General features: G+C 35.3%; 1 protein-coding gene across 8 annotated transcripts; it reads left to right on the plus strand.

The window, feature by feature from the left end:
• The first annotated feature begins 4,566 nt into the window (after positions 1-4,566).
• On the plus strand, positions 4,567-8,609 carry LOC107811150 (uncharacterized). 8 transcript variants are annotated; one of them, XR_012707430.1, is made up of 4 exons: positions 4,568-4,791; positions 5,073-7,719; positions 7,845-7,902; positions 8,054-8,609. XR_012707430.1 is itself a non-coding variant. In XM_016636029.2 (2 exons), the coding sequence occupies exon 2, from the start codon at positions 5,078-5,080 to the stop codon at positions 6,332-6,334; it is 1,257 nt and encodes a 418-aa protein (XP_016491515.2). In that variant the 5' UTR covers positions 4,568-4,791; positions 5,073-5,077; the 3' UTR covers positions 6,335-8,609. The 8 variants fall into 8 exon arrangements, 1 of the variants encoding a protein (XP_016491515.2); XR_012707431.1 differs by having other exon boundaries at positions 8,373-8,609; XR_012707432.1 differs by having other exon boundaries at positions 8,376-8,609.
• The last annotated feature ends 2,541 nt before the right edge of the window (positions 8,610-11,150 follow it).

An 11,150-nucleotide genomic window follows, 5' to 3' on the forward strand; every position in this document is an offset into this window, starting at 1 on the left:
TCAACAATTACCTAAATATGCACTCTCTCCCAAGTTATGCACACTAAATAGGCACAACTAATTGAGGATCCTATCAATAAACTACAACAAGAATGTAGTTGAACAAATAGAGATTAAACTGGGCAAACTATATTAACATAACAAGAAGTTCATCATTCAATAGGTTCCATCAAAACCCTAGACTAAGGAATTAGCTACTCATAACAAAACAAGATAAAACTAATAAATTGTTCATAATGTGTAATTGCAATAATAAAGAGAAGATAGAAAAACTCTAATGTTTGGTTACTCTTCTCACACTTGTTCTTGCCTCCAAAGTAGTTTAAAAACAAGCTTTTTTCTTTCTTGGGCGAGCTTCTTGAGTTTATAAGGGTTTGGAATAAGTTTTTCCTGAGTTACACTTTGGTCCCAAAAGTTCTAGGTAACTGCACAAATCACCACGGCCGCGGCAGAATGCGGCGCGACCGCGGTGAGAGACAAACATTCTGCCTCGCGTCTTTGGCCTGCCGCGGTCCACTGCGTTCGCGGTGGATTCCAACCCAGTCCACTTTTTGCTTCGTTCTGCTCGGGTGCTTCTTGATTGGACGTTTTCTTCACATTATTGACTCCAAAACACTCCATAGTTCTTCCTAACTTGGATTAGTCCTTGCGAAGCAAAAAAACACCAATTAGAGCATTTTGTTATCATTTAGCATTCAAAACAATAATAAAGTATGGTATATTTAGGATGTAAATATCATCTATATAGCCTAATAACATGGTGCACAACACATCCATAAACAAGACTCTACTAGACACGGCTTGTGGACTCCTTAGGAAAGAACTACTCTGATACCACTTCTGTCACGACCCAAACCGATGGACCGCGATGGGCACCCGATATCTTACTCAACCGAGTACCAACGTAACATATCTTTCTTATTACATCATCATAGGTAAGTGGGCCAGAAGGGGCGTCATGAGATAACCAGAGTAAACATGAGGGAATACCTGACATAGAACGACCCAACCTGATATAGAAAATCGTACTTGTGACATACGGGCTTATAAGGCCAATGTGATCCATTATATACTTAAAATAGAGGCCGACAAGGCCATACAAGTATCTGTATATATGACATCTGTCTACAAGCCTCTAAGAGTACATACTTATAATAAAGGTCGAGACAGGGCCTCGACATACCAAACAATACGCGTCTAAATCATACTGACCAAACAAGCAACTCCGAAGCAAATGGAGCGCACCAACATCTTCCGCTGAGCTATAGCCTACTTGGAGTACTCTCGACCTGTCTATCGGGACCTGCGAGCATGAAACACAGCGTCCCCAAGCAAAAGGAACGTCAGTACAAATAATATACCGAGTATGTAAGGAATAAAAATCAGTAAAAAATAGACATGAGAGAAACATGAAGTAAAAGACTCGGCATGTAAGTCTGAATAGCTCTGTGAATCATTTAATACTTATAATGTCATGCCATGCATGTGTATATGCGTTCATAACATCATCAATCCTCTGAGGGCATCCCATCATATCATCTCGGCCACTGTGCGCAAATCATCAACGTATACCAGTTAATCAGGTGGTGGTGCATATATTAGGTATATGTGTTCATAACATCATCAAGCCTCTAAGGGCATCCCATCATATCATCTTGGCCACTGTGGGCAAATCATCAACGTATATGGTCATGGGTCAATGTAAATGAATGCAATGCATGAGAAGTACGTCAATAAAATTCCTCGGAATGTCATAAGACCATTATGCCCTTGATTAATATCATGAAGTAAACTTTATCAACTTACGTATTTTCTGAGACCTATGAACAGATGATAGAATAATATGCCACATGGGGAATCAAGAATATAGACACCCCTATGAAAAAATCATTTATGGAAGTTGTACATTTACTCGTTTTGTTTGTATCTTATGGATCATACCAAAAGGAAAGAAGGGATAACTTTAACATACCTGAGCCGATTCTCTTGACAATCCCTCTAACACAAGTCAATTGCGATAACACGTAACGGCGGATCGAAGTAGGAGAATTGAGAAGGATTGCACCACACTCCCTTAGAATTGCAAAATTCCGTTGCTATTACGCAGTATAATTTCGTATGAAATTTTGCTTAATACCATTACCTTACTGAATATGACCATCTTTAATTTGTAATTTTAGAGAAGCCTCACGTTGCCATTGCAAATTTGAGCTAATCACGTTACCTTGCAAATTTGTATAAATCTCTCTTAAATGAATTAGAGATCTTATACCTTAGTGGGTGTGGGCCCCACTAAGGTGATGACTAAGCCTTCAAAATGACACCTTATCAAGTGACTTTAAGAGTCATCAATTGGCAAGGTTTGCTGCCACGTTTGGGCTTCAAGAATTTTATCCAAATGTCTTAGTTAATTACCAATTTCTTAATTACTTAGGTAATTTTTCACTAATCCAACCATTAACCAATTACCCACAGAATTTAAGAATTATGTCAAATTATTCAAAATACTACTCACTTTTAACATACATTATACATCTTACTATCATGGTCATGTGGTACCTTGTAGAGCCCAAGTTCATAAATGCCGGGTATTATAGCTCAGATCGTATTATGTCCCAAAATGTCAAACTTTGACAAAATTTATTTTCTTCGATTTGCTTATCCTCTCACCTTCACGAATTTACTCAGCACTTGTTTAAATTAGTATAATGCTTATAATATCAAAATAATCTCATTCCCAAACTTATGTCGATTAATTTACGACGAAACTTTAACGTATGAAAATACGGGATGTAACATCTCATTTTCCGAGCTTTCATCAATTTACTTATGGCGTACTTTCACGTACGAAAAACATGGGGTGTAACACTTGTCCAGCTAGCCTTCAACCACAAATTGCGTAGAAATCTCGCTCTAGTCCTCCAATCACATAAATCCAAGCCAATCATCAACCAAGGAAGACGAACAATGCTATAGAAAGCAATCTCAATCCATAAAGCTTCGATTTTTTAAGAATTCCATAAAGCAATCTCACTCCATAAAGCTTCGATGACCATAATCCGTCGAGTCCAAATATACGATTAGATCCAAAATTGAGTCCACATCGATTCTCAAATCCCCAAAATACACTCACTTAAAGTGTAGTCAAACCCCAAATTCTATCTCAAAATTTTATATTGTGGGTGTTAATAAATCATATAGATTCTTGAAATAATACAAAAAAAAGAGTAGAAATTACTTACCCCAAAGTCTTGTATGAAAATCTCCAAGAAAAATCACCTCTCTCCAAGTCTAGAGCTCAAAATGTGAGAGAAATGATTCAAAATCCCGAAATAACATCCTAAATACACTACTCAGCAGTACCCTTCGCGAACGGACCTCTACTTTGCGTTCGCAAAGCACAAACCAAAGCTACTAAACAAATTCACTTCACGATCGTGGCATCAATGTCATGATCGCAATAACTAACAATCCCCCCACTTTCGCGAACTTGAAGGCAAAAATTTCCCCTGCCTGCTTTAACTCCTTGCGAACGTGATATACCTAGAACCAGCATTATGTGGATGTGAAACACTTACTCGCGAGCGCAAAGATCAACAAACCTAGCACCAAACATAGACTTCGCAAACACATCGCTTTGACCATGAACGCGAAGCACACTAACATCTGCTAAAAAACAGCAACTCCAACCATCACCAAAATGGTCCGAAACCACCCCAAATCACAATTAAGGCCCCACAGGACCCTATTCGATCATACCAACAAGTCCAAATACATCATCCAAACTTATCCAAAGGCTCAAAACATTATAAATAACATCAAAATCAATAATCGAAGATCAAAATCATTCTTTTAACTTTTAAACCTGCAAATTTGTCGAACGCATCCGAAACACACTTACATATTTCGGATTACAACCAAACTTTGCACACAAGTTCCAATTAACTAAATGAACCTAATAAATGTCTCAAAACCACAATAGGAGTTTGATAACACCAAATTCAACTCCCGGTCAAACCTATGAACTCTCTCATTTTTCTAATTGGCAACTTTCGACAAATAAAGCCAAAACTTTCTAGAAACATTCAAATTCAAATCCTAACATACGCCCAAGTTCAAAATCACCATACGAAGGATTCATCAAATTACCAAGCTGAGGGTATTTACTCAAAAGTCAATCCTTGGTCAATTCTTCCAATTTAAAGCTTCCAAATTGAAAATCACTCTATCAAATTCATCCTGAACCACTCGAAAATCAAAATCAACCATGCACGGAAGATGAGGCTGCTCAAAGTCGCAAATCACGAAACGAAATGCTACAACTCAAAATGATCGGTCGGATTGTTATACGAGCTTATTTGAATTAAATTTGAATGGTCATTTTTTCAATCCAAAAAAATGAAAATTCAAATCAAAATTTTTATATTCGATCCAAAGTGCTCAATGTCCACCCCTAGGCATGAGGATGTTATTCTTTAGTTCGCCGGCATTAGCTCTTTAACTTTTTTTTTTTTAAATAAAAAAGGAAAAAAAAAAAAAAACCTATACCTATCTGGCGGAGGTGCTTATTCAGCTACGTGTGTGTGTCACGGAAAATATGGCGAAAGGGGGCCCGTAGATCCTCGATACGTTGAATCTAGTAAACCCGGAATAGGCTGTTATGTCTTTAATATGTAAAAAACTCCCTACAAGTGTACCTTTCTTGTCTTTTCTCGCAGTAGTGAAAAAGGCTTTGAATTTGGTTTGAAGTGGTGGAAGTTGTAATAGGGCTCAACAGATCGTCAGCATTGTGTAAGTTGTTCACTTTTAAAAATTACCAGTTCTTTATTTGTGGAAGAAAATTAGAATTTATCTGAAAGTGAGAACAGATCTTCATTCTTCAGTTTTGGATCTCTTTTCTTTTTGCCTGGTTGTGAAGGTGTTAGTTTGCATAGGTGATATCGTTCATGATTTGGTGCTTTTGTTTGTCTTGAAGGGTTTTTGAGGAAAGGGTTTTCTATGTTAATTCCAGTTCTGAATTTTGTATTTAATTGTTACTTTTAAGTAATGGAAAGCAATTAATTTATGATCAGGAAATATGATGCCAGGGAATAGTTGTTTTGATTTGCAAGGCTCCATGAGGGCTAATCATCAACAGCTTCAACATTATCAGTCTCATTCGAAACAAGGGGCAATTAATGCAAATTTCCCCCTCACTATAGGTAGTATGCAGCAGGATTGTAACCAGAATATTTCTTTGGCTGATCAGGGTAAGTCTGCAAGTGATGAAGATGAACCAAGTTTTACTGAAGATGCTGCTGATGGTCTCAATGACCTGAATAGGGGGAAAAAGGCTACCCCATGGCAGCGTGTGAAATGGACCGATCAGATGGTGAGGCTGTTGATAACTGCTGTTTCTTACATAGGCGAAGAGACTGCTGCAGAGTATGGTGGAAGAAGAAAATGCTCTAATTTGCATAAGAAAGGGAAATGGAAGTCAGTGTCAAAAGTCATGGCTGAAAGGGATCATTTTGTTTCACCTCAACAGTGCGAGGATAAATTCAATGACCTAAACAAGAGGTATAAAAGACTCAATGAGATCCTTGGCAGAGGAACTTCCTGTGAGGTAGTTGAGAATCCTGCTCTTTTGGATGTGCTGGATCACGTATCAGAGAAAGGAAAGGAGGAAGTTAGGAAAATCTTAAGTTCAAAACATCTGCATTATGAAGAGATGTGTTCCTACCATAATGGGAACCGCTTACATCTGCCCCCAGACCTTGAACTGCAGCGTTCATTACGTTTGGCTCTTACAAGTAGAGATGAGCATGATGACAATGATGTTAGGAAGCACCTGCAAGATGACAATGATGATGATGATCACGAAACTCACTTGGTGGAGGACCAAGATGAGTATGAAGAGAATCATAGCTTGCCTAGGGAGCACAGGTTACATGGGATGTCAGGAGGTTTTTCAAAGAGGATAAAACAATGCCAGGGTCATGAAATTGTTACTTTTGGTAATTTCTTGACTACTGTCGATGGTAATAGGACTTTCATTTCTCAACCTCAGAAGGCAAACACTGATGCCAATCAAATGTTTTCCGAATGCAACAAAGCTGATATTCTGCAGAAGCAGTGGATGGATCATCGTTCGTTTCAGCTAGAAGAACAGAAGCTACAAATTCAGGCGCAAATGTTGGAATTGGAGAAAGAGCGTTTCAATTGGAAAAGATTTAGCAGGAAAAAGGACATCGAATTGGAAATGATGAGAATGGAAAATGAGAGGATTAAACTTGAGAATGAATGTATGGCATTGGAGTTGAAGCGAAAGGAAATGCTTGCTGAAAATGTTTAGGCTATTGCTGTTGCGAAAGCTTAGCTGTATCAGGGAGTGTGCATCAAAGTTTACATTTCTTAGGGAAGAAGGAAAACCACCTCAGAATCAGGTCTTTTTATGATATTAGCTGTACAAACTGCAAATTACTGCTTTGCCCAATGTTGGCTAATGCTCTTGCATGTATTCTAGAGCTTGCAGTTATCCTTGTAAACTTGGTTGATGGATTCTGGTTGTATATTTTGAAAAGAGATCAATCCTGTAAATCTCTTGGGTTTTAGTTTGACCTTTCTCTTAATAACTGTATATGTCTTGCTTACCGTCTAAAAATGATATGCTTGTTGCAGGGTCCTCCTCAGAGCTGGTTCAAGGAAGCCCTCATTAGTTTTATCTGCTGATGTTCTAACACACTAATCAAACATAGCTCTATCATTGAGGAACTAGTGTGCTCATCGAATTTTTCTTTTCTTTATTTTTTTAGGGCAGAAGGAACACCACTTCAAAATCATGTGTTTCCTGCTATATTAATGGTACAAACTGCTTATTTAATGCTTCTCTCAATATTAGCTAATGTTCTTGCATGGATTTCAAATATAGCATTTCTATGTTGGCTAATCCTATTGTATGGATTTCAAAGCTAGCATCTGTATGTCGGCTAATCCTGGTTCCTGGACTTAAAGCTAGCCGTCCTCTTTGTCATTCTAGTTGATGGGCTTCTAGTTCTATGTTTCGAAAAGGGATCTCAGTCCTGTAAATCCATTGGAATTTTAGTTTGCTCTTCTCTCTTAAAGACAGTATATCTCTGGCATACCATCCATTAGTGATAAGCTAGCTGCAGGATCCTTTATGTAGCTGGCTCCAGGAAGCCCTCATTTAATCCTATCTATTAATATTTTTTACACCCCATCAAATACGGGTTTGTTTGAAGAATGTGTGTGAGTTTCTTTTACATGACCTGAACTGTTGTCTTAAATTCCTTATTTAGGTTTTGATTTAAATATAACATCGTGGAGTGTGATGAAAGAACCTTTGGCATTTTATAAAAGTTTACAGTTTATTGACTCCAAAAAGGTAGCAGGCCGAGGCAAGACATTTGAAAACTCAGAATGGTGTCAATTTCATGGGGCTATTTTAGATGCCTGGTTGCCTGATCATATAAGTAGTTGATAGTATTATCATATTGCTGTAAAGTTTCACTTTATGTGTCATCTCTGTCCCTGGAATTTCCAACTCCCTATAACAACACTATAGCAGGGTGTTTAACCTCTTAAAGTAGCTTGCTAGGGATTTTTTAAGGCAGTACCTTACATATATAAATGGCTTTTCCATTTGTGGTCTTCTGAGAAGCAAATTGTACTCATCTTGGAGTTTTGCAATGGAAAAGTTCATATTGGTGGATATACAAGGTATAATTTGATTATTTTTTCTTTCCTTATAAAACAGGTATCATTTGGTTACTGATTTATTCATTTCTTTATCCAATGTTGCTTCTGCTCTTAATTTCTCCAAGTTGATGTGTTTTGGTTTGAAGGGAAGTATTTGAAGATCTTTCTGGAAGTGCGGAAGTGTTTTCTTCTTCCGAATATCAGGTCAGTCATTTATTGAATATTTGTTTGTAAAAAATATTTGTTATCCTTGGTTATTAGTATAAGTTTTTACCTTAGATCTACCTCCTTTACATTTTAGTTTAGAATATCAAGTCATCATCTCAGACTAGTGTCGTTCTTTGTTTCTTTCTAGGGTACCCCTACTCTCCGCCTCCCTAGCTCAGTGCAGTAGGGAGAAGTTCTTAAGCAATGGGTGAGGGGATGAGAAAGTGATGGAGCGTGAAAATGTGCTATCAACATACCCAGTATTATCCCACACCATGGGGTTTGGGGAGGGTAGTGTGTACGCAGACCTTACCCTTTGTGAGGATCTGGAGTGTGCATATTTAGTTTAACAAATAGCATATATACGAAAATCACTACACACTTACGAACATGAGTTCCGTGTATTATTTTGTACGACAAGGTAGGCTAACTCTCATTGTTCCCACATTACCTTTTTTGACACAAAGAAGGTCAGCGAGGGACACTCCCATTGAACATCTACAAGAAGGCGAGGCAACAAGTGGCTTTCCTAAGGGCTAAGGCTATGGACCTTGGCATTCAGACCTTTGTTGAGTAGTCACATGTTTTAACTGAGACAATCTCTCATAACCCATATCTTCTGTATATTTAATAGGAAAAGTCTTTCTTTGTAAATTGAGTGTTCTATTTTGTCATAATGAAAACTACAATGACTAATTGTTGCACTAGAGCTTAACATAAAGGCAGAAACATGATGGCAAAATTGTATAGATGCAAATTGCTGCTAATATCATGTATGAAAACTAGGTATGTATATGGACCGGGTTGGTTCGGTTTTTATCAAAACCGAACTAAACCAACTATATCGATTTGGATTGGTTCAGTTTTATTGGATTTTTTTGAGTTTTTTGTTACTTAAATATTACTTTAATCTTACTTTGTTAATTTTTTTATAAGTAAATATATATTTAGTAAAAATTTAAAAATTGACAAACATATTATCTATTAAAATATTCTTATGGGAGAATTTAGTAACACATGGTAGTTATTTTTTTAGTCGTCTGACAATAATTTTTTGTTGATATACACAACAACCCAGTAGAATCCCACTAGTGGGGTCTAGAAAATGTAGAGTGTACGCACACCATATCCCTACCCCGGGAGGCTAAAAATTAAACATAAAAATCAATATGATACCTAAATAATAATAATCACTTCAAATTCGAAAAAGATATAAGAATTTAATAGATCTTGACATATGAATATGGAAGAACAAAGAGATTGACGCATTTCAGTAACACTTGATAAGAAAGTGATCATACAACCCATTATTTAAGGTTAATAAATATGGAACACTTCATATTCTATTAAATATTATATCCCATAAGAGAATCCCAAATATTTCTTGACTTTTTTTTTAAAGAAAATTTTATATAAAATCTTATCTTAAATATATATAAAAATAATATATTTATATGTCGGTTTGGTCCGTTTTTTTTTTACTCAATATCAAACCAAATCAAATCAGCTAGTCGGATTTTTTAATTGGTTTGGTTTGATTTTTCTGTTTGGTACGATTTTCCGGTTCAATTTGTACACTCCTAACTAAAACACAGAACGCTGTGTTCTAAATTAATTGATGCAAGAATTAATAAATAGAAACAGTATTACATATCTAAAGAAGGAACAATGATGGCCAAACAGTACAAGTACAATTTTACTTTATCTTCAAAAACCACGAGTACAATTTTTCACCAAAAGCATGTAATGCAGAGAGCATTTATAGGAGTGATTTGGAATAGAAAAGACGAAACAACTATATTTTCTCCTTCAAATCCTTTAGATAGAGGAGTTTTGACACAGTTACTCACAAAAATAAAACTATTTAGAGCCCGTTTGGATTAGCTGATTTGAAGTAGCTTATAAGCATTAGGTGCTGAAAAGCACTTTTAAGTGTTGAAACTGATTTAATTAGTAAGCAGTTACGTGTTTGGATATAAGTGCTAAAATTAATAATAAGTTGCTGCATTATTTGATAAAAAAAATGCTGATAAGCTCTTTTTTTGTTAAAATGACTTAAATAACCTTAGAACTGTTTATGCTTATAAGGGCGTGATTTCTTCAAAATTTTAGATTTTAGATCGATTCAAACACAAAATATTCTATTTGTCATTATATTTTAAATACAACTGCGCTTAGACAAGATAACTTTTATGATACATATAATTTATTTTATGATAACCATATAATCATAAGTTATAATAATTAATAAATTGACAAAAATTTCTCAATAAAAAATAAACCTAAATAGGACAAAATATTTGAAGAGAAACAAATACTGTCTTCACCACCACAACACTTAAAAAGCATTACACCAAAAATTTGATATATCTTCATTTATCACATAAATACAAATATGCAAAGGAATAGAGAATTTGCTTATCTTAAATAGTCAATAAGAATTGTAGACTTGAAGAGGGGAGGGGGGGGAGGGGGAGGGGGTTTGAAACAATATTTGAAGCAGTGAGTATCGATGTAAGAGTTTTGTTCCAAAAAAAGAATATTTTAAAGATAAATAGTAAAAATTTTGGTCAAACTTAAAGTGTTTATAAGCTAAAAATTCATAAGCAGAGGGCGACAAGCTTATGGCTTTTGGCTTATTTTTAACTTATAAGGACTTTTAATTTTACCAAACGCGTAGATAAGCCAAAAAGTGCTTATAAGCTAGTTTGACCAGCTTATAAGCTTAGGCAAACACCCTCTTATCCTTCTCTACCTATTTATTTTTTTACCCATAAACTAATTATATTTCCTACCCATAGTAGGTTTTGTGAGAAATTTTTTCTTTATTCTCCAATTCTTTTTTATTTCTATGCTTCTTTTCTTTTCTTTTTCTTTTCTCCTTTTCTTTTTTCTCGTTTTCTTCTTATTTTTTTCTTTTTTCCTTTTCTAATTTCATTTAACTTCTTTTTTTATATTCTTTTTCTCTTCACAATCTAATTTCATTCACTATTTTCACTATTTTTTATTATTCTTTTTTTTATATTATTACTAAAGAAAAAATAAATTGTGTACCAATTAAATGTAGCCAATACAACCAAAAAAAATAACTGACAAATAATACCAGTATTGTATATAGCTATACCAACAGAGTATACAATTATACACAAAGAGTTAAAAAAATTAATTCATTTATTAAACTGAAATAATATCAGTTGTCAATAAAAATTTCAAAAAATTCTAAAAGGATCTAATTGTAAGAGTAT

The sequence above is a fragment of the Nicotiana tabacum genome, chromosome 3 (genome assembly GCF_000715075.1).
Source record: "Nicotiana tabacum cultivar K326 chromosome 3, ASM71507v2, whole genome shotgun sequence".
Classification (NCBI taxonomy): Eukaryota; Viridiplantae; Streptophyta; class Magnoliopsida; order Solanales; family Solanaceae; genus Nicotiana; species Nicotiana tabacum.